This window comes from Astatotilapia calliptera, chromosome 12 (assembly GCF_900246225.1).
Source record: "Astatotilapia calliptera chromosome 12, fAstCal1.2, whole genome shotgun sequence".
Classification (NCBI taxonomy): domain Eukaryota; kingdom Metazoa; phylum Chordata; class Actinopteri; order Cichliformes; family Cichlidae; genus Astatotilapia; species Astatotilapia calliptera.
Window position 1 is genome coordinate 13,250,363 of NC_039313.1, and position 25,214 is coordinate 13,275,576.

General features: G+C 38.9%; 1 protein-coding gene across 1 annotated transcript in view; it reads right to left on the reverse strand.

Moving 5' to 3' along the window:
* Positions 1–3,152: 3,152 nt before the first annotated feature.
* Positions 3,153–25,214, reverse strand: part of ipo11 (importin 11) — a 135,600-nt gene continuing 113,538 nt past the window's right edge. The window contains exon 30 of the mRNA XM_026188417.1: positions 3,153–5,169. Within this exon, the coding sequence (XP_026044202.1) occupies positions 5,005–5,169 (165 nt within the window). The 3' untranslated portion in view covers positions 3,153–5,004. The remainder of the gene's footprint in view (positions 5,170–25,214) is intronic.

The window sequence follows — 25,214 nt, forward strand, 5'->3', positions numbered from 1 at the left end:
ACCAAAGTTTTAGAGTTAACATGCTGCTGTGTAATGATAATCTTTGAAGTGGGAAGCTAATCCAATGAAGAATGCAAATTATTGATTAGAGCTAATCCTCCCTGGTCTCCTGCCATGCATACCACAGGATAATTAACAAAATGCTTTGCGGATAAGTCTACCTGTGGTTCTTATCCGTTTCTACAGAACTAACTAGTAGCAATAGGATGAAAGAGAGTGGGAGAAGAAAGATGAATGGCCGAGTCCCTTGGATTAATAGTGCTGGCAAGGAAGAAAGGCAGGGTGGGAAGTGAAGATGGGTGCAGAATCCTTAATCACCCCTTCTGCACTCTATAAGCCACTCAAGTGACCAGTAGCCAGAAGTACATTTATTCTCTACCAATTAAGACAAATGGGCCAATTCCTGCCACTGCTGCCTTTTAGCATTAAAAAATGCATATTAAAAAAAAAAAGCAAAAAGCTGTAGTGCTGTTTTAAATGCAACTGAAAATAGAGTACATCAATTCTCAAATAATTTAAACCCTATATATAGATAGAAGAGTACAAGGTGGGCGTATAAAAATGTTAAATTTCTTGGCATGTACAGATGAAAACAGAATTAATGGCACAAGTATTTTCAAAGTGCTGTTAAATAGAGCAAAGACTTTTTAACACCACTTTTTCAAGCATCCTAGTTTTTTTTTTTTGGACGTCCTGCTTCTACTGATGATCAGTCAGATGTGATGCATTTAGTTCGCTAGACATGATTGGAAAAGGCATGTCTGTCTATATGAGGTCCCATATTTGACATTGCATGTCGGGGCACAAACCAAGCCATGACATCCAAGGAATTGTGCGTAGACCTCTGAGACAGGATTGTATCGAGGCAAAGATCTGGGGAAGTGTACAGAAACATTTCTGCAGCATTCTGAAGGTCCAAAGAGTGGCCTTCATATATAAATGAAAAGAAGTTTGGAAACATTAGGACTCTTCCAGGAGCTGACCACCTGCCACTCTGAGCAATCTGAGTAGAAGCGCCATAGTCATGGAGATGACCAAGAACCCGTCGATGACAGAGCTCCAGCATTGCTCAGTGGAGAGAAGAGAACCTTCCAGAAGGACACCCATTTCCCAGTAATCCACCATTCAGGCAAAATTCTCATGTCGGGTAAAAACGAAAAGTCTTTGACCTTAATGTCACACGTAATGTCTGGAGGTAACCAGACGCCACTTATCACCTGCCAATACCATCCCTACAATGAAGAATGGTGGTGGCAGCATCGAGCTGTGGGGAAAGATGAATGCAGCAATGTACAGAGACATCCTGGATGATAACTTGTTCCAGAGCGCTGTGGACCTCACACTGGGGCCAAGGTTTGTCAACAAATTTTTGTCTTTATTTTTTAATTTTAAATATTTTTAAATACATTTGCAACAATTTCAACCAAAGTTTGTTCACTTTGTTATTTACTGCATGTAGAATTCGAGGTGAAAAATGAATTGAATCCATTTTGGAATGAGGCTGTAACATGACAAAATGTGGAAAAGGTGAAGTGCTGGGAACATTTTCCAGATGCACTGTAATCGTTCTCCAGGTTGTGCTTTGCATACAACAGTTTGGCTTGAACGTGTCAATGTGTGCAGGATTCTAGTGATTGTCTTCTTAGAGACTTCAATTCCCAATAGGCTAAGTCATTTACTAGTGTCTCGGAAGTTGTTTTGGGGTCTTTAGACACACTTCACTCCTCTTTTCATTACAATCTTTCAGAATCTTTGACTTCCTACCTGCCAGGCTCATTGTTATGGCTGAATAATATTGAATTCCTGATTATACTTGTCACTCCAGCTCTTTGTATATCCACCTGTTTTGTGAGCGTCAACAATTTCCACCCCAAAGTTTTTCTGAAGTTGTTCTTTTGCTTTTGATGCTTTTTCAAGTGACAGCTCAAACACTTATTGATGTTTTATACTGTGTCAAATAGAATCCTCAGTTTTTGGTTGATTTTACAAGCTTTAAGCATTTCAAAGTTAAAGTGAAGCCATTCCACAGCAGTGGTTTGTGCTATAGGTCAATAATGATAATGTGCGCAAACATTTTAAAATAGTATGTTGAAAAAGTGTAATCAAATGCTTTAAACCCATCGTTGGGGTCACCACTTTTGAAAGCTTGTTCGAATTTAGTCAGCTAATTTTACGAGTTACCTGAGATTTTCAACCTGGTGTTTGTTTTTAAGTATTACAGTTTTGTCTCACACAGATCCATACAGTATGCACACCAGTCAAAAGGCATATCGTGGATGACTTTCTAATAATTTTGGTGAGGGTGAACAAATTTTGTACAAAAATTTATTCAATTTATTCCCCAGAATGAATTGTAATAATCTCAGTCATCACTTGAACTCTCTCATAAAACTATCATAAAGTCATATTTATTCTGTGCATTGGCATCACTGCCCCTCCCTGAGCCTGCTTCTGCCAGAAGTTTCTTCCTGTTAAAAGGGAGTTTTTCCTTCCCACTGTTGCCAAAGTGCTTGGTCATAGGGTGTCATATAATTGTTGGGTTTTTCTTTGTATGTATTATTGTAGGGTCTACCTTACAATATAAAGCGCCTTGAGGGGACTGTTGTTGTGATTTGGCGCTATATAAATAAAACTGAACTGAATTGAACTTTTTCTGTTGCTCAAACCAAAGAGCCACAAGCATGGCTGTAGGATCTAGTTCTATTTCCCACTAATTGCCAGTTCATTTCCTTGTACTTTCTCAGTAGTTATTGCCCCATTTTTCTAACTGACAGCTTCCTTTAAAAAAATGAAAAAGAAAAAAAAGAGCGTCTACCAAACTGACTTGAGTTTGCACATCAGTCATGCTGTACTCTCAAGAGAGGATGCATCTAAACCTTATGCTTACCATCATATTTCAGTGTCCTCAGCCTCTCCCACTCGTGCTCCTTTTCACTGCAATCAGTGGCTCAGTCCTTGAGGTTCCAGAATTAAGGACAACTTCCAAGTCCATTGCATTATCTGCAGGACAATTATGTCTGATCTGCTAGAAAAATGCACTCAATAGAATAAGACTGCAAAAAACAAAAAAACAAAACAAGTACATCAAAAACTCAATAGGGACTACTGTTTTCAGTTACACAAAATAAGCACTGGGAATACAAAGACAACTATTCTGGCTGATTACTGCATTTTATTGAAGGCTTTGGAATATAAGTATTTTTCCCCATGAAAACATAACCAAGAGTTATAGCTCCAGAACTTCCTCTACTATGTCGTTTTGAAAACAAACTTAATAATTTCAATCAAGAGTTAACAAGTGAAGAAATCTTCTACTGTTGAACTAGTTAAGTAGTCAACATAATAGTAAAAAGGTCTTGTGTTTCACGGGCAGGTAAGGCTGAAAGCATAAGGCTGTAATTCTGACTGCTACTCAACTCTTATCACAGTGTCAAAGGAGCTAATGTCAGGGCCATCGCTTTCTCGAGAAGGTTAACACGCACCACGATGAAAAAAGAAAACAAATTGTTAAACCATAAAAAAAAAAACTTATGTAAATGAGTCTAAAATTGCGACATAGTTTAGACAATGTTTCCTACTATGTGTGTAAAAATGCAACTATTAAATACTTAAGTGCCAATATTCAGTAATTTATTACTTTTCTTTATCAAATAGGTTCGTTCCTATTTATTAAGCATTTTAAGATAGAACACAAAAACAAATGACTCCTCTCAAATCAAATATATCAAACTGTCACGCCAATTACAGGCCAATTCAGAAACAAAAATAAAAAGACTGCAGGACAGCTAACTTCTTTTCCACCAGTGATGCATTGTGATTCTTTTCAATGGCTCTGAAAGCCACTTGATAACAGCCGCACAGGCCAGAATTAAATTCTTCCAAATTAAAGTGAGGACGAAACCTAACAGCATGTCACATTTGGAATAAGTCAAAATGAAGATGTGGCACCAAATCAAGATAAGGCTCTCAATGCGCCTAATGCAACTTCAGCCTAGTATGCACAATCCTGTCGCACTACTCTGAGGTCTTCTACAATTGTGTTTAAGTATACTGACGTGAAAAGAATGAAAAAGATGTGACCATTTTGGTTATTAAAGTGCTCCAACACACCATCAATTAGCAGCGGTATGTATATATAAACATAGTTCAGCACTTTTACAAATCAACCATTTAAAAAGCCCCCATTCTGCAATCAAAAAACAAAAAACAAAATTCTAAGCCACCATGCAAAGAAAACCAAAAAAACACTTTAGTTCTCTCAGTAGTTACTTCAATTTGACCTCAGGTTATCACAAAATTATTATTAAAAAAAATAGCTGTAGAGAAATTAACATGATGTAAAAACAAAATACAAATAATGTCAGGCAGAATATCATCCATACTTTACATACATACAAAATTACATTTCATTTTTTTCTCTTTTAAGAATAGATTCTGTAAACACTGCTTCAGGTCCTTCAGGTTTGATTTATCCCCTTTTCTGCTACAATCTGTATGTTTTTCCATAGAAAATAGTCCGAGGCTCCTGTTCTGGCACTGCAGATGATTCTTCCCCCACCCCCATACTCCCCAACCGTCACAACATTAATTTAACTTTTTCAATTTTCTACCTATTTCACAGCAAAACCAAAAAAAGTGAGGAAAAATATAAGTATTGAGTGGAAGCTCTAGTGCGTTGATGTTGTCATGTAGGTGTTTTAAAAACGTGAAGATACTCTGACCCACATAAACCCAGTCTTTATAAAAAAGGGAAGGACAAGAAATAAGATAATAGAGAGGGCGGCGGGGGTCGGTGGGGGCATGGGGTGTTAGCTGAGGACAGTTGACAAGGCTAGGTTTTGAATATAGATAAGGCATAGCATGGGCAGAGGTTGGGGAGGTTTGAATTAGGAGTCCACATGTCAGGCAGATTGTTAGCCTTTCCAGTACATTTTCAAAAATGGGGTCAGAGGGTAGCATTAGGCAAGGACGTTTCTGTAAGGTAGTGAAGACTTTAGATGTGATTTAGAGGCCTTGGAGGAACTCCTGGAGCTGCCTGACGAGCTCCGTGTCCACAGTTTCCATCAGGGCTCCAAAGCCCTGGTCCCCCATCAGGGCCTGCTGCGCCTTCAGCTTTTCATAGACAAACTGCTGGAGAGAAACGCTGTGCACCGGATCCTCCAGGGCCAACTGCAGGAGGACAAAGAAAATGGAGAGTGGAAAAATTAGTGATCCCACCTGAGAAAGGGTCTGTTAGGCAGCGCTTTGGGAGAAAACAAAAACACCAGCAAACCAGCTGCTCATGGTTGTAATGTAGGTCTTAACAGTTCCCATACATTCATTTCAGAGGCTGTTCAAGATACAGTAAGTAAATATCCAATTTTGAACTGAAGGGAGGATTAATGTTCTGGTACAAACTCAGATCTGGATTTTTGATTTTTTCCTCTCAGACTCGATTTCATTTCCATGATCTAATAACTTTTGGAAGAGATGCTGCCCTACACCAGGCTATTATTTTTGGTTACTGTCTCGGTATAGAAGCTTTTACTCCGGTTTTCAGAATTTTTAATGGTTTAGATGAATACTTAGCACTCTGAAGGACAACTACACATTTCCTTTTTACGACGCAGGATTATTGGTATTGCACACTATAAATAGTGGAGAGATACAGAGCAATATATACAAAGTATGTGACAGGAACAAAACAGGATGAAACACAAAAATTCATGACTACAGAGAGATACTACACCTAGAGAATAAGGAAAGCGTATCTTAATTAGAAAAGAAAGTGTAATCTTGATTCACTTAAAGAAAGAATATCAACATAATCCATAAAATGACCTGCCTGACAAAAAAGGCAAATCCACTAATTACTCTTAATTTTATTAATGCCTGCTATGTGTTGCAATGTGTGTAAGTAGGTGTGTAAAGGACTTTCACTGAAAATGCACTGTGGATTTTTTTACAAAAAAGGAGGAAAATACAACAGAAACCTTTTACGTGTGGCGACTCTGACATATATAACTAACAGAAAACGTACACAAGGAAAAATAATTCAGTATTCACAGTCACTGTCATTCATCTTATACCGAAGAAAGCGCTGGAAAAATAATAATTGACAACAGTGTAAAAAAAAACAAAAAAACAAAAACAAGCACAGAAGACTTGAATGGTGGACTACAGCTAACACATTTCTGTAAACCTGCACACTGTCATTTATTTTCTGTGAAATGAAGCAGAGGCAAACACAACAGATGGCAAAAGCCTGAAAGCCGGGACTCGGTCTGCAAATAAATTAGAGAGGTATACAAGTTCTGTTAACACCACTGCACAAACAAAACTTCCACGCATGCAGTCAAGTTTTGAAGATTTCTTTTTGTGTGCGTCTAATAAAATGTATAAAGACAATTTTAGTCACCCTTATATGTTTTTAATCAGTGTGGGTACCTTACTATATCACCGTTTGTAACATTTCCACGTATTCTGGCTCTTTTTTTTTTTGCTATGATTTCCCCACAGATTAATTATCATTGTTGCTTCAAAGCAGGTGAGTATCTTGAATTAAAAAAAAAAAAAAAAAAACTCTCCTTGTGATCTCCTTTATCACCTAGCACAAACTTGACATTTTGGCGAGCGTGTTCACTCTTAATCACATCAGCCCACAACTGAAAAACAACTCTGGGTCCTTAGAGAAGCACAATATTGCAGTGGCAAATCTTAGTCTCTAGCCAATCACTGGAAACAATACTTGTCATACTAATTTGGTCTTCGTCATTACAATGCTATCAAACTGGTAAAGAGTGGATGTTGCAGAGTGGCTTAATGGAAAAGCTTTCATCTGAGCTGCATAATTACCTTCTCTCTGTATACCACAACATCTTTAAGGTCTTTTTTGTGTGTATGGGTGTGTGCGTCAGAAGCCACATATCATGGCACTTGAATACATTTTTAATCACCATGGTCCTCTTAAGCATCTACTATGATCAAACTAGGGAAAACATTATTAATGCAATTCTTCATATGTCTCAGTAAATATCAGATTAGTTTGGGTTAAACAGGAATAGAAGCAATTAAGTCTGTATGTAGAGATTACAATATTTCAGCAGCAATGTAGCCCCTTATCAGGACTGCACACTTCATATATACTAAATGAGCTTTTTAGAAAAATGCCAGAAAAACAATTCAAGTCTTTGCATATGATAGGGTGTGGATGAAAGTTTGCTGAAGTAGTGTAAATTATTAATATTATAATTATTATTACATTTTTATTATTAATAAAGATTAAAGAGAAATTGATAAGTGAATAGAATTAAGAAAATAAACAGAATGTACACTCGCCAAGGTACTTCATTAGTTAACCCTGTTCAACTGCTAATCAACCCAAGTATATAATCACCCAATCACATGGCAGCAACCTTATGGATTTATGTAGATATGGTCTTGATTGTATGGTTGAAGTTCAAACCAAGCATCAGAATGTGTAAGAAAGTTAACTTAAGTGACTTTGTATGGTTGTTGGTGCCAAACAAGCTGGTCTGAGTTATTTGGAAATTGCTGATCTACTAGATTTATAATAACCACTCGATATAACCAAGGTGTGCAGAAGAACAACTCTGAACCTACAACACACTGACCCTTGAAGCAGATCAGCTACAGCAACAGGAGACTACACAAGGTGACACTCCTATTCCTGTCAGAGAAGAACAGGAAACTGAGGATAAAATTTGCAAAGGCTCACCAAAATTGGAGAACAGACGATGCCTCTGATGAATGGAAAAAGAGAGATACAGAGAAACCCCTTTCCCGCATCCAGCACAAAGAGGAAGTAACATAAGTGATATGAGCAGAAGAATAGTCATTTTCTGTTGTAACAGAAATTTGGCATAAACAACATGAACTCATGGGTCCTTCCTGCCTGGTATCAGCAGTTCAGGCTGTTGCTAGTGGTGGAATAGTGAGGTGGGGGGCGGGGTATTTTCCTGGAACACTTCGGACCCCTTTCAACCAAGTGAACATTGTTAAAATGCCACAACTAACCTCTATTATGCTGCGATCATCATCTCTTTATGACCGCAGTGTATCCATCTTCTGATGGTTGCTTCAAGCAGGATAACACATCCCTGACAAAACTCCTCTTAAGCTGGTTTCACAATGAATTCATCACAATCACCATGTCTCCCATCCAATAAAGCACATTTGGGCTTTGGAGAAACAGTAAATCAAATTGTGGATGCGCAGGAATAGCACCTTGTTGAATATGTCCCACAAACGAAACAAAGCCGTTCTTAAGGAAAATGGGGGGCCAACCTGGTAATACTGAGGTGTAAATGTTTCTGTACCCCAAAAAATAAAGTTCTGAAATAGAGCAATGGACTGTATTTAGGACATGCTGTGTTGAGACTGTGCACATAGCAACACTGATCAAAAGCAGTTTACAATGTTGCCACTATCAGTATAAACAGTATGCACGACCCATTGTCAACACAGGGGGAAAAACAAGGGCGGAGATGAGAAGACAAGAGAAGAGGAAAAAAAATAACGGTGACACGAGGCAACAAAAGGTGTAGATGTGATGGGTACAAAGGAATGAAATGTGATAAGGGAACGAGGAGACAAATATGACAAAAGAGGGAAAGAATCGTCATGCATGGGAATTAAGTACCAGGAACTGGCTAAGTAAGGTGGTTCAAAGAACCCCATAAAGGCAGCGAGTGATAAAAACAAGATGACGTGGGATGCAAGAGTGGGCAATCATAGCTCTACCTCATTGTTCAGGACAGAGAAAAGAGATGAGTGGGAAACATGAGAGAGTTGAAGAGAGACAGCTGAAATGACAGGGGCTGTAAAAGCCCTCATCTCTAAAGTAATCCCGAGACTACTGTTGTCCTTTTCCAAAGCAAACGGTTCTCAGTTATTTCTATAAAACCATCAGTGTTATTTAAAATTGGCCAATGAGGGACTTTAAACACACTTAATTCACACAACATCATGTGTACCAGGGACCAAGATCCTTAAAGCTCTCTGAATGACAGGCTCACACAAAGACAAATGGTATTAGTACAATGATTGCCAATATTGGTTTCGGGACTGGGATTAGCAAGGACATATTGCAAAGATAATAATCTCACAGATTTCACAATAGTAAGCCTTTTTTTTTTTTAGATCCTCAACTTTCTGATCTCTCAGACCTGCTCTCCTATTTCCACTCTTACAGTTTACTACAACAGACTACTCTATTCAGTCGAAAAACACATTTGTACTGTAGCAGAGGATATGAAAGGAAACTAAGTCAGGCAGACAAATGCTAACTGGAGTTAATGATGCAATAACCTGTACTTTTCCAGCTTTTATCTCACATCCCGTGGTGCCTCATGTCTAACTGCAAACACACAAATACCCCGCAGGAGCGCGAGTGTGTGAGCACATACACCGACTTCTGTGTGATGTAATGAACTGTGGGCCTGCATGATGTATTGAAGTGTAAACTAAGAACTGTATTGTGTAAGGAGATGCTGACAGCACCGGGCTTAGTGGATTACACTGCGGGCAAATGTTAATTTCATCAGCTAATTTACAACACATCATCTGCAGCCTCGCCAGCTCGTCGCCTTTAGAATCTCTAACTAGACATGTAAGCTGCTCTCAAGTGGTCAAATTTGACTCAAAGCATCATGCTGTTTAAGAGAAGCTATTGTCAACTCAGGTTTTAATGGCATCGCCGTCTTAAACAAATACCATCATATACATTAAAAAAAGTAAACTTATATTCTCTTATTTTTTCTGCATGTAAATTTTCTGTCATGCATTATCAGTGTTTGGGTTATAATGTATTATGCATAACACTTAAAAGCAAAAATAATACAGTATTTATTTGGTTCAAAGTGAGTAATCCATTGGACACGTTTTAGACTTTTGCACTACTCCGAGAGGTGCGCTGTCACACACTTAGATTGATAATTCTACCTTTAAAACTTACATTTTCACACACATCAGCACAAAGCAGTTTCCTAATGACATATGGAGATCTTTGCACTTCCTGATTTGTAGATACTTTGCCATTTCTATACAGCTTTCTGTGTTAATCAAAGTTAGGTGATTTTTACACCATCTTGCATAAAAAGCAAGAAACAAAACAAAGACACAAAACCACATTGTATGACTTTCAATATAGAGATCATTTAACTCATGCACTGCAAGTGACACATATTTGATTAACATTTGCATTTTGAGTGCTGAATTTAGGAGCAGTAATACGTTAGACAAATGTAAAGTGATTACATTAATGTGCTTCCCCAAACATTGAGGATTAAATGCATTTTTCATAAGCAACATTATTTCTCTATTCATTATTTCATTATTTTTCTCTTGGCAGGTAGTCCAAATCTGGTGTATAAACCTTAGCATGGCAATTTCAGCCATTCTGTTAATAAACAGAAGGGAAGACAAAAACAATCCCATCAGGACACAAATACTGCATAATGAAGGTGATTTTGTAAACTGGAAGCATTTCTCATTTATGTCATTTGTTCAGTTGCTTGATGGGAGTGAACTATGTGAAATATGATTGGTTCAGGTCATTTGAGGCAAGGTTTCAATTTTGGAGTTTGTACTGTGAAGAAGATAAAACGGCAAAGTAATTGGGGGCTCTGGATAAGTGGGGAAAAGATAAAGTAAGAAAATGATAGAGTAAGAAGTGCAAGTGCAATAACCAAAAAAGTAAACATGGTTTGCCAAAACAATAGGTATAGTAAAAACAACTACAAGTAAAACTGACTGAAAGGATGAACTGAAAGAAAAAAAAAAAGCATCTGTATTAATATTAGGTAACCTTGCGCACAAGCCAAAAACAAACAAAAGAAAAACCCCAACAACAAAAATCCCTCCACGACATAAAAAGTAGGAAAGAAATATGAAACCAGTAAAGTTTGAGGGGAAAAGAAAAGGAATAATGATGAGAGAAAAGGACAGAGGGAGAGTGACATGCTTCCTGCTGCAGCTCACTGATAAAGAAGCAATGGTCGCCATGCCACAGAAGAAGATAAATGAGAGGGAGGATGAATAGAAGAGACAAATGAGATGTGAAGGAAGTGGAAAAGGTTTGGTAGATGTCTAGTGAGAAGATATAGAGGGGAAAAAAAGAAGGAGACAGAATAGAGAAGTAGGCGAGATACGCTCTGAAGGAAAAAACTGTAATTATGACGATAATGATAATAATAATGATCCTAAGCACCCACGGCAGTCCGCTTTTACCTCATGCAAAATACCCAATAAAAAGCCTACATTTGTTCCATCTGTTCTGACATTACTTAGAGAGGTTGCCAAACACCTTTTTGCTTGCATCTTTTTTCTGCAACCAGTGTTGTCACACGAACAACTGTTTTCAAGGTGGCACAGTTTCACAAATCCATGCCAAAAACATGTAATTTAGCCTCTACTCAATATTTGCTTGGAAGTTATTCATACACCTTTGTCTGGGAAATAAGCTAATCTGCGCCAGCAGGCTGGAGAAGAATATAGCCTCAGCACACCTGAGAGAGTTTGGAACATGAAATTATTTGATCATGTCACCCCACTTCTAGGTGTAAAGTGGCTTACCTAAACAGAACAGAGGGCTACTTAATGTTATTGTATGCAGCTGTTCTTTAGTTGGAACAGAGTGTTTTTTTTACTGGGAAAAGGGCTTTCCATACCTGACACATTGGACCACCCTAACTTTTGGTGGCATTGATTAAATAAGATGCTTCTCCGCAACGATTCTGACATGATGGCATCTTATGCTTGTTGCAGATTTGTTGGTTGGACACTGATGATGAGAATCTCCCATTCCACCACAATGCAAAGATGCTCTGCTGGATTGAGATCTGGCAACTTTGTTGTCCGTTTCAGTATAGTGAACTCACTGTGTTCAAGAAACCACTTTGAGAAGATGGCTACATTTTGGTCCATAAAGGAATTTATGAGACACTCAACTGGCCCAAAAGTGTGCCAACAAAATATTCCCCACACCATTAAACTACCAGCACCAGCCTGAACCATTAACACAAGTAAGGATAGATCCATGCTTTTACAGGTACACTGTTTACTCCAAATTCTGACACTACCAATCAAATGTTGCAGCAGATATCAAATGATTTAGTACTTTCCTGCTTATATACAGTACTTTATGTGACAAGACATAAGTTTTTAACTCACTGTGTGTTCACGCGCAACTTTTCTTATAATCATTAGTTGATATTAATCTCTGGCTCTCTTCAATAGCGCGTCGTTATCCTGTCTTCGTTCTCTCACCTGAACTGGTCGCAGCAGATGGGCTCCACTTCCTGAGCCTGGTTCTGCTGGAGGTTTGTTGTTATTAAAAGAGTTTACATTCCCACCAATTGCCAAAAAAAGCTTGCTCAAAGGGTGTCATATGATTATTGGGGTTTTCTCTGAGTTTTTTTGTATTATTGTAACATCGTTATCTTACAATTTAAAGCACCTTGAGGCAACTTGTTTTAAATTTGGAAATATAAATTAAATTGAATTAAATTGAAACGTGACATATGTTACATGCAAAATACTTTTGTCTCTTTTTTTGTTTACGTTCATCAGTGTCTCTGGATGAACAGACCTATCACTGGGCTTGTCTGTGTCAAACAATATGTGTTGCATTAGGCATACGGTGCAAACAATGCCAACCACTTGTAGTAAATTATTCACAACTTGGCAGCTTAAAAGTTTTAAGCCATACATTTTAGTATCTGTGAATAATATCTGCATACTTGTATATGATCGAATCTATATACAAAAAAAGTCCCCAATTTATCACAGGCATATTTTCTTATGTGCTGCAAAAGATATTTTTCATTCTATAGTTACTTAAAACCAGTGGGTGAGCTCATGGAAAACACCATCAATCTGAATAGACAGTTTAAAAAAAAAAAAAAAGATGATCCAGTTTACATTAAAAGACCAAACTCGAGATTAAAATCATTCTATAAAGTGTAGCATAATCATGATGTGTCAAAAACCTTCACTGCTGATAAAAAAAAATGCTGCCATGAATGATGGTCCTTCAATACAATAATCATAGGCATTGTGGTTTAAGAAAATCCCACTTAGAAAGTATGATGCTTATAAGCACGGAAAGACAAAATCACGTAAAGATTAATTGTTGAATTTGCTCTTTTCATGGGATTTTTTTTTCCAGTAAAAGTGCAGGATAATGGGGCATTGCCCTAATGCAAGGCGTCACATCAGATTGAAGTTGAGACTGATTATGAACATCAAAGAATAAGGATAGCAAAGAATTGCTCCTATGCCAGTAATTATGGAAGCATATATAAGAGTGTGGCTAATGGATATTATGCAAGAGAGGGGGTCTATATGTGTGCATGTTTTGTTGGCAGAGCTACGCTGGCTTGGTGGGAATGGGCCTGCTGAATATCCGAGTCTGACACTAATCCTATTACCTCTACTCCAACTGCTGCAGATATCAGCTATTGACTGTTGTCCCCACATACACTGTCCTGATTAAAGGACACCTACATACTTATACACGCAAGCATATATCTTAAGTTATTGGGCGGGGATAAATAAACATACATAGAACATGTAAACATAGACATGTTAATTCCACATTTTAAATGTAAAAGATGTAGCACTAAAATCTTCTTTCCACAGACATTCCAATTCGATGTGAATTTTTAAAGCATAATTTCAGCTTGACGATGACTAACACAAACTCATATGTGTCGTTATTCACATTCAGCTCGAGAGCAATTCAATTCCAACATTTTAAAGCCCACTACAGGCTTTTTATGCTCTTAAAGCATAAACATACAGTGGCTGGAGGGGAGTCTCTTAGCATCGGAGCAGCCAGTCCTTGTGTTTGCAGTAGCACATTTATTCTTCCTGTGAAAACCTCCAGTACAATCTTTCTGTCTCATAAGTGTGTTTTGATGCATATAAAACACAAACATGTGCAGGAAATGTCCACTAGTCCCAAAAGCCCTAAATAAATCCAGGACAGGAACAAATGGCACAGTAGATGATACTGAAGAAAAAAGTAAAAAAAAAAAAAAAAGTTAAAATAACTAATTAAAAATAAATTTTGCATAATTTGAGAATTTTGTGTATCCAAGTATGGGAACAAAACATTCATAAATAGAGTGTCCAGATCTAATGATCAGGTTAGCTCTTATTTACAGAAGAAATTTAAGTGTGAGGGGGAAAAAAGTATTGCTTGGTGATATAAAGTCAACTCAGTCAGTATAATAATGGCTATAGACATCCTGATCTCACCAACCTTGCAGCTGAGCAGAAGCAGACTGTCCCTTTCATTGCACCAATGGCATTTTGTCTTGACTTGTATTAAACGATACTGACTGCACTTGCACCACTGGACTCCCACAGCTCCGTTTAGAAGTGATCAGTACCTTGCTTTTAGTCAGTTGGGTGTTTTTGTGTTGCCTGCAGACTCTGTCTCCCACCACTTACAATGACAAAGATTGATTTTTTGTAATTTTTCTGTGTACCACCACAGAAGAGTTTAAATGAAATAATCAAGAAGTGATTGAAGTGCAAATTTTCAGCTTTAAGGGGGTTAACTGTTTAAAATTTAGACCGACTTTAATCAAATCTTTAGACTAGTAAATAGGAGAAATTTCCTGACCAATTGCTTGTTTACGTCTCGCTCAAAAATACAGATGAATTTATGCTAATAAGGCATTTTCAGTCATGCGTTGCCCAAAAAAAAAAAACCTTTGAGACCGCATTGCTTTCTACTACTTTAGCATACAGTATTGCTAAGCTAATGAAAACCTCAGACAAAGAATCTGCATTACTTACAAAAACAAAAAAAAAAGATCATATATGGCCAATGCTATAATGCTCTCCAAAGGTAACAAACTATAGACAACTACAGACAGCAGCCTTTACGGAAAAGCGTCAGAGCCATTAAGCACTTTACATTTAGTCATCCAGTAAGCATTTGCAATGACGTTTAATACATAATATCAGAAAAATGACTGAAGACATGTATGGCTGAAATCTGAGTCTTGGGGGATTTTAACACTCATTGCTTGACTACTGCTTCTGACCATTTAAAAAGGGTTCTCTACAGCCTTATTATATCTTAATCAGGGAGCCTGGCAGACCTACTCTAAAGAACCCCTCAGGATCAACGCATAACTTCTTAATATAAATAATATGAATGTAATTTCAATTTATATAGGTATTCTAAATGATACAGGCATTCATCACACACAGTGCAGTTCCTTTCAGGTTTATGTATATAATTCCATATATCGAGCCTGAGTCGCATCAAGGGACTTTAGGCACTAAGGTAAGAACTCTACAGTATTTTGGAGAAAAAAACCCCAAGAACCAGATGACCCCTATGAGCAAGCACTTTGTAATAGTGGGAAGGAGAAACTCCCTTTTTAACAGGAAGAAACCTCTGGCACAACCAGGTTCAAGGAGGGACAGCCATCTGCTGTGACCGGTTGGGGGCTAGGGGACAGAGAAAAGATATTAAATGCTGCGCTGGGGTCGAACATGACAAGCATAGAGATGAGTCCACTGTCAGAGGCCATAAGGTCATTGGTAATCTTCACTAGTGCTGTTTCAGTGAAATGCTAAAACCTGACTGAAACTTCTGTTCCTCTGCAAATGATCAATTAGCAGTTTCAAAATTTTTTGAAATAGGAGGACGCCTGAAGATTGGTCTATAATGAGCAAAAACAGCTGGATCAAGTAACGGCTTTTTAAGCTGTGGTTTAATTGCAGCCACCTTAAAAGCTTGTGGTACCTTATCCAGTGATAGAGATACATCAATCATATTTAACATTTTAGCGTTAATTAATGATAAGACTTCTTTGAACAGTCTTGTACCGAGGTGGTACTTTTAGACATGTTGAAAATTTAAAGGAAGAAATTATTTAAGTTAGTTTGCAAAGACTGACAGGAAAGAAAGAGTCTAAATAAATGGCAGCAGTTATTAAAGTTGCTGTACATGTCTGCAGGATGGCTGTGAAGGTTGTGGCAATCCACAACAGCAGCTGTAATGGCAGGCTATATTAGTTTTACAAATAACATTTCATTACAAGTGTTTCAATATATATATCTAGCATTCACTAATAAACAAAGACTACAACAAACTATGCAATACCCAACACATCTACATAATTTAATGTAGGAGATTCTTATGGAAAATTAAACCTGAGGCTTGGGTAATGGACATCATTAGTTACACTTTTAAAATGAAGTATAAAAACTGAGCTCTCACTGTAAGCAGCTAATTGCCTACATTTTAAAACAGACACACAGTTAGCGACAATATAAAGAATTTATTCTTTTTCTTTATAAACTTCAGCAGTTCTCTCCAAGTATGTATTAGATCATGCATGAACAGAAAAGCATGCTAGTGTGCATACTACAAAATCCAGCTGGAAGCAGGATTGTGTACCCATGTAGTTTCACAAACTGCATTTGACCTTTGTGAACTTTATACCATACCTTATAGAGTGAGGGTATGGTGTTGGAAAATAACCATAATTTGACCAGTCAAAGGAGCTTGCAAAGAAAAGCGTCTGGGCTTCTTTAAGTTGCTTGAAGACGTTTCACCTCTCATCCGAGAAGCTTCTTCAGTTCTAAGGTCAAATGGTGGAGAGTCCCAGATATAAACCTAGTGGGAGTGACCCCACAGAGGGACAAAAGGACCCCCTGATGATCCTCTAATCGCCTGAGCCAAGGTGGGAAACTGGGCGTGGGTCCCAATCAGCCAGAGTTTCGGGTGTGTTCATTGTGAAACCTGGCCCCACCTTATCATGCGAATTCCTGAGGTCAGAAGGCCCAGGATGTGAGTGGGCGTTAAGGCGTCTGGGAAGGGATCTCAAAACTGGATTATAGATGGCAGAGAGTTGGTGTCGTAAACCCCCGCCTCTGTTCAAAGATGGTCGCTCACGGTGGACATAGATGGCTTCTTTCACTCCTCTTTCAAAACCATCTGTCCTTTGATGGTTTGAAAGAGGTTTATATCTGGGACTCTCCACCATTTGACCTTAGAACTGAAGAAGCTTCTCGGATGAGAGGTGAAACGTCTTCAAGCAACTTAAAGAAGTCCAGACGCTTTTCTTTGCAAGCTCCTTTGACTACGATGACCTGGATGACTGAGAACCTTCACAGACACATAATTTGACCACTCACCTCACCACTGAACACCCTGCTGTCAAGGCATGATGCCCTGCCACATTGCAAAAGCTAGCCAAGAAGGGCTGGAGGAACAAAACAAAGAGCCTAAGGCATTATAACTCTGCCTCCCAAGAGATCCCAAGCAAGGCGAGTATCCACTCGTGCACTGGAACGCCAATCAATCCATGAAGACTCAAGCCCCTAAAACAAGTCCCTAAGACTTCACTGCCAAAGTTCTTGTGCCAGCCACCAGACAACACAGCTAGAAATTCTGTATCCATGCCTTAAAAGGAAAAGCTGTTTTGGTGGCATGATTGGAAAAAACAGAGTTTCAATATTATGATGGCTGTATGTACATTCAAACATCACACAGGCAATCTAGTTAAGAAATTAAGACAGAAATGAAACTTTCCTATCGTTTGCAGGAGAAAAAAAAAACAAAAAACGAAAACAGCTGAAGCTGTCTCTCTGTTTAGGAATACGGTGATATGATGTATAGGGCATCAATTCCTAAGGCCTTGGATGTTGATTATCATTATGCCCTTAGGCTTACTAATAGTCATGTTTATAGTGCATCATTAAATCTTATAAGAAAGACATGACAGGCATATCTCATTGTTTATCTGTAAGCCTCTCAGTGGGAAACTGTGACTTTACATCACTAATGCATTAAACTTGTGCTCAAAGCTATATGTCCATGAGCTCAGTTTATTAAAAAAAAGAAAACAGAAAAAAGGAGTGCTTTGGAAACCCCTCGGTGCATTCATTACTAATAGCTATGTCCCCAGTACCAGGACGTATACATTGCACTGACAAATTAGAAAACTACTACAATAAAGAACATAAAAGAAACCAAACAACATCAGACAGAACAGAGTTGAGACATGAGTAGAATAATCGCTGTAAAGAAAAAATAAAAACAAAGATAAAAACACCACATACAAATGTACACATCTCTCTCTACTTTTCATTAGGGCATGGCCTCTTGACTTCGAGAGCAGATTATTCCTTGATTGCAGTAATTTCCTCACCTAGTGAGGCAGCACGAACGGCAATATCGTAATTAGTACTGTACTAAAGGGCTTAATGTAAGAGTTCCTCAGCATTCTGTCATACAGGTGCATACTAGAAAATGTGTAGCTTAAACAGGCATGAGACTCAACATTTAAATCATTATTGTGTGATTTTTCAGAAAATCAAAGGATTTGAAGAGCAACTCCGAAGAAAACAGTAATAACAATGGCCCGCTAACATGCTCTACCAAAAATTGTGCTTTGGTGTGTATCTGACGGACGAAAGCCAAACCAGTTCCACACCACTGAAGTTGCAGCATTTTTACAAACCAATTCTGGTTCATCTGTTTCATTCAACGATCCACTTTCGCCTCTCTCATTCTTCGTCGCCGCCAGGCTTTTTCTGCCATGTGCGTATGAAAACAAAGGCACTGCGCATGCGTGTCTTACCCATATTCTATCGCGATATTTCTTTTTCTTATCATTGCCTAACATTATACCGGTATTACCACGAACGGTATGATATGGCCCAGCCCTACTAGCAGGATCAGAAAAACATTTCTTTTTAGTGCTCTAAGCAGAAGGCCATGAATTAGAGGAATCTTTGAACCAGGGCTTTGAGTGACAAGCTTGGTCAAACAGTGATATGAGACATCCTGTCTGAAATCTGGTGTGCCATCTGGTATGCACTAAAAGACCAACTTCTGCATTTGTAAGATGGCACTAAGAGGGGAAAGATGCAGTCAGCAACTTTTTCTGTTTAAAACTTTGTAAAATGTCATTAATTGAGGAAGCGCACAGAATAACAAATCACCCAGACCAAAGTTGAGTATTTACAAGGAACTTTTTCTCTTAAGTGGTTGTAGGCTTCTCACATGCATGGAAAACAACAAATATTTGTATTATTGTTATTACCGCTACCGAAGGAGGTATTTGATGTTTGTTTTTTTTAATCGTGTTGCCTTAAAAAACAGTTTTTCTTTATCAGTGTGTTTTGCTTCATGTTCTGTATTACCCTGCGAACAAATTTAAGTGTAATATCACCAGTGTTGGGACTAACGAGTTATTAAATAACGCGTTACAGTAACTACGTTATTATTGTGGTAACGAGCACGGTAACTAGTTATTATGCCAAAATCAGGAACGCGTTACTCGTTACTGGGATTTAGATAGGGTTGTTACTCGTTACTTCGTGTGGTGGCATCGCGGAGCTTCCACAGATTCAGTAACATTAGCAAGTGGTGGAGGCCAGCAGGTGGATGAAGGAAAAAGGAGGCAAGAGGAGAGACCCGAGGCGGCCGCCGGTCCAAGTGTGAACTGAACTTCAGGTAAGAAGTTATGACCTGCAGTCTCTCTGGGTCAGATATAAACCAAGTTTAGGTGGAGTTTATTTTCGTTATGCTGACTTTTTCCGTACTGCGTGATAGCTAGCTTGACGGAGTTTCTATACAGCTGGGTGGGTGCTATGACACTGATGTTGAACTTTATTTTGTTCATAAGTTATTAGAGTTGCCAATCGTCCCGTCTGGTATTCAGAGAAAATATTACGCGTTTCTTATTGAGGTGAAAAGGAACAGTTTGTCCCGTAATTCAGCTACAATGGAAAAGGCACAAAGCTGGAGTTATTCTGTGTTTACGCTGCACAGCTGCCCCTTCTTTCATTCTCCCCCCTCCCTCACCTGTTGCTACTTCAATCATGAAAACTGATCAGTGATCAGCTGATCGTCTCTCTTGTTTATCGCTCACTTTGCGCCGAAAGAGGAAACCAGCGGATGTCGCGCTAAACAACAGCAGCACGTTTAAGCTTGATCAGCTGTTGTAAGAATTTATTTAATATTAATATTAAGTGCATATTAGAGCATGAGGGTGGGAATGGATGTTTGTATATGTGTGTGCCTGTATGTCTGTGTCTATATGTCAGGTTGGGTATCAGACGCCACCTCTCTGGGGACATCTCAGGCCCTCCAAGGTTTGGAGGCCTATCTCCACCCACCACCACTTCCCCTGCCAGTGGCGGACTCCCTCAGGTATCGGTGCGTTGATGGTTCTTTGTGTGTGGGGGTGGGCGTCCGGGTACACACCGGCTCACTCCTTGACGGCCGCTTATCGGGGCCTGGAGCCTGGGGCTCGCTCGTGCCACTTCGGAGGTGGGGTGCCCCCGGCCTCTCGGCCTGGGGCTCGGTCACTCAGGCACAGCTGGCTGCCGGCGGAGCTCACGGGCGCGTCACTGCAACTCCCCCTGGCTTCTGCTCCGCGGCTGCTGAGTGAGCCCTCATCTGGGACTCTCCTCAGCTCTTACTGGGACAGTGGCGCGGCTGCCCCTCTGTTGGCCTTCCTTGGTCTCTTGTGTTCTGGGGGCCTCTGGATGTCTGGAGTTTTGATCTCCTCCATACCTGCTTCATACCCTGGAGGACGGGGCTGTGGCCCCCCCACACTCCCTAGCAGATCGTTACATGGAGAAACCTTTGGAATGCAAGCATGCTGATCCACACAGGTATGCACACGGGTGTACACACGGGTATTCACAGACGCGGACTACAGCTTTCTTGGCTGCTGCCTCAAAGCACATTGTGCGCTGTCTATCTTGCGTGCTGCACAATATCGTTTGTTATTTAGTAACTACTGCTAGCTAGTTTATTGTGATGGTGCCGTTTTTTTTTTTTTACTATGTTGCTCTTTGTTGTTTGCTTTCTCTTCTTTTTTTTTCCTCCATACAGGTGACCCAGGTGTTTTGTTTTTTTTTGTTTTTTTTTGTTTTTCTTTCTTCCCCCCCTTCTCACCGTCTCTTCTCCCCTTTGGTTTTCTTTCTCTCCCTCTTTCTTTCTCCCTGTCCTGTCCCGTTTGTAGCAACTGAAAATAAAATAAATTCATAATTATAATAAAGGTCAATCAAATGGACCAATATGGCAAGGCCATAATGATCCACTTGGTAAAATAAATCCGCTTGGCATCTTTCTTGGCCTTAAGACAACAATTCTGATGGCTAAAGATCCAAACGGGACACAAAAAAAAAAAAAAAAAAAAAAAAAAAAAAAGAATTTATTTAATATTACCGTATTTCCCGGACTACAAAGCGCACCTGTATATTAGCCGCACAAGCTAAAATCAGGGGAAAATCCTGTTTTGTACATACATTAGCCGCACCTGACTAAAAGCTGCAGGTGTTTTAATGTTGACTTATCATACGTAAGAGAATATGCACAAAGGGAATTGTCAGGAAAGAGATGACTGTTTGGAGACATCACTTTTATTAATATTTTGAAAAACAAGTTATGGGTACATATTTGCATAACTTTTTAGGTATATGTACAAGTAGCGGTAATTAGAAGTACGAAACATGTACTGTGCTTCATAAATGAGTAACAAATGTAGTACATAACAATAACCTACAGCACACCAGAAAAATAGATTCGGACTACCTTTTAGGCTCAGGTGCAGTGACACGGCTTTAACAAGAAGAAAAGTCAGTCATTCACCACCATCTTCCCCAGTGTCGGATGTCACTTTCAAAACCAAAGAAATCCTCGTTGTCAGTGTCAGAGTCGAACACCCTCTGAAGGGCCGTGGCGGTGTCCTCCTCTCCATCATGCAGCAGTCCAGCCCTATGAAATCCGTTGGTGATCATGGATGTTTTCACACTTTTCCACGCTGTCAGAATCCACCGGTGGAGTTGAGCACAACTTGCCTTTCGCAAGTTTATGGCCGCTTGTCATCCACGCCTCCCGCTGAACGTGTAGCGCTACTTTGAAGTTTGTTTTTCGCGCTACTTGTACGGCACTATGTTGCCTGGCGGATGGACACGTGACCAACATACCACTCTTGAACCCCGATCCTTCCGCCAGGCAACGTAGTGCCGTACAACAGCAGAACAAACAAAACAAATCCTCTTACGATATGACAACAATCATGGACAATCCATAGAAAAGCCGCACCTGACTAAAAGCTGCAGGGTTCAAAGCTTGTGCAAAAAGTAGCGGCTTATAGCCCGACAATTACGGTAATTTCTAGTATCAGCTGATGTTTGCTGGAGCCACAGCTGTAAACCTGCTGGTCATGATGTCGGTTTGGATGTGTGATGAGAGGGAAACATGAAGATGAAACCAGGAGATGTCCTTACTGAATCATCAGAGCTGAACAGGTGATGGAGAAACAGGTTTATCTTTTAGGTGACATGAATGAGTTGAAATTATGAACTGTTTCCGAGAGACAAATAACACCAGGATCCTTTTCTAAGTAGCTGACAGCTGGTAACTGTGCAGGGGCGGGTCTAGCAAAGTGTTGCCAGGGGTCCATGTAGGGCATTAACAGGGAGAGGGGGGCACAAAGAAATACTTTTCTTTCTTATTCTCATTTAAAATGTCTCACTTTTAAAAAATAATTATCTGAATCTTACAACAAATGATTGATAGATTGATGCATATATACCATCAAAACAGTGTACATCACTGTCACAACAGTGTTTATTTTCATTCAAAGGCTTTATGATTTTTCCTATAATGGTGGGCCAGTGTCTAGTCAAAATGCCCGGGACGATTTTTTTTGTCCCAGTCCAGCCCTGTATGCAGCTCATCTGCAGTCTGGTGTTGCCTACATCTTCCTATTCAGAAGGCAGAATTTCCGAGTTCTGAGTACAATCGAAAGCACCACGACTGCAGTTTTTGTGTTGGATGTAAAAGGTGCACATGACGCTGTGACGTAGGCTAGAATCATGGCAGCAGTCAATGACTGTCCAGGCGTGGGATTTCTCTCGTGGATATATGCACATTATCTTTTCCTTTCTATTGGTAGGTGGCACAGTGCACTTGTGGCACGTAAGCAAGCTAGAAGACTGGCAAAGTTATGGAAGCAACACATTAACAAGAGAATTCTGAGTAAAACCAAAGTTACTTTCCCTAGTAACTAGTTACTTTGAAAGTAACGAGTAACTTGAAGTAACTGAGTTACTTTTGAGAGAAGTAACTAGTAATGTAACTAAGTTACTATTTTAAAGTAACTTACCCTACACTGAATATCACATATGTCTAGTTTAATCTCCTAGGACCTGGGTCCACATATGTGGATATCACATTTTGGGTTGTCTAGACCAGAATACTAAATTTTGCTCTACAAGGGCCTGATATCCACTTACGAGGACATTACACTGCCACTGTTCTATCGAAATCTAAAGCAAATATCCTCATGTGTGGATCTGATTTTTCTCAGAAACAAAAATAAGGTTAAAACAAAAAAATCACGTTCTTTGTTTTTACATTCATAAGGTCCCAATCAGCCCAAATAGCAAAGAGAAATTAAAAATGCATGCCATGAAAGAGTTCGGGTCTCAGGAGGTTAAACATCACTTTTTTTTTTTTTTTTTTTTAATCCCACTAGAGCTCAATTCAAAGTTTTTAAAAAAGCACACTAGTGTTTCTAATAAAGCCTTTGTTGTGACAAATAATCTTCAAAATCGAGCTAATTGTTTAAGATGCCTGCAAACTATCTAAGGAGAATGTGCTACACTGTACCAGACACTTCATACTTAGACCGTGCCCTTTTAACAGCATCTGTTGTGCCATTACCCATCTTAAAATTGTAGCTTGTGACAGAAAGTATTACATTATAATGGACAGTCTATTCCTCAATTCCAGCTTCACACATAATGGCAGCATGATTTTGTTAGCAGCATCATGCTGTAAATCCCCCATTCACTTTATTCAGTGTTCACTCCATAGCTTAACAATCTTTAAATAATTTGTAAAACACTCAAAACAGCTACTCTATTCACAGATCATACTGTGTATACAGTATACTAGATCCATAAGTGCTGTGCTTTAGCTAGCAGAGGGCAAAACATAGTATCTGTCACATTATACTGAGGGCCTTTGCATTTAATTAACGTCATTGTGTTAAAATTTGCTAAAATACACAAGATGACACTCGCAAGATAGTCGTCAATGAATAAGCATTCATGGAACTAAACGGCTAAATTATTATTTTTTAAAAAAAAAAGATAATTTATATATTGGTTCCCTTTCTTTAAAGCTTTTTAAAAGGATTAAAAGGAGGACTTTTTAATACTTCTAAGAAAATCTTCTACAGTCAAAGACTAGTACCCGTTCACATCACCAAATATTGCGTTTCCTCACTTCGGATGCTCTGTTAGACCTTTAGTGCAGCCACCTTCAGTTGCTGGTTGTTTGTGGGGTTTTCTGCATTCATTTCAGTCTTCAGGAACTGAAAGGCATGCTCTATTGGGTTGAGATCAGATGGCTGACTTAGCCACTGCCGAACATTCAATTTCTTTGCCTTTTAAACTTGTTTTGGGTAATTATTTTCATTGTGAAGTGCTGTTCTATCTGTTTTGCTGTATTTGGCTCAGTCTGAGCAGCGAATATAGACCTGTACACTTCATAATTCACCCTACTTGTATCAGTCATATTATCAATAAACATTAGTGACCGGCTTCCACTGACAGCATAGTGCATTTAAAAAAGTATCAATTTCTACAGAAAGCTACAAGTGAGAGAGGCAAAGAAGGCAGAATGGCAAATTAGGAAAAAAGATTTAGAGCAGTAAAATCATCAATTAAAATAATAAAAATAAGAATTACAATTGCATATAAAAATAAAAGAAGAAAAAATGAATAAACAGCCAGAGTTCTTTGCATAGCATAGCATTAACATGGTGATTGGTGAGAAAAGTGCAATAGTGTGAATTACACTGTATTGTTCTCATACCAACCAATCAAAATCATAGAGATTTGTTAGCGCTGTAATGAGCCATATGCAGAATGAATAAGCTTTTCACTGGTAATTAAGATACATAATGATCGATTTTACAAGTGAATTGTCAGAGCAAAGATCAATTATCCTCATTATTTGAATCAGACTAATTAACTCCCAATAAATGCAGAGAGCTGACAGGTTTAAATACTCAACATGCTTTTGGGTGCATCATCTGATTAGCAGAGCTGAAATGTAAAAACAAAGACTGGCAGAGATGTCATAGGGCAAAATCATTCTAATGTTCCCTGTGGTGCATGCATAACGTCATAATATCTGGCTTCTCTTT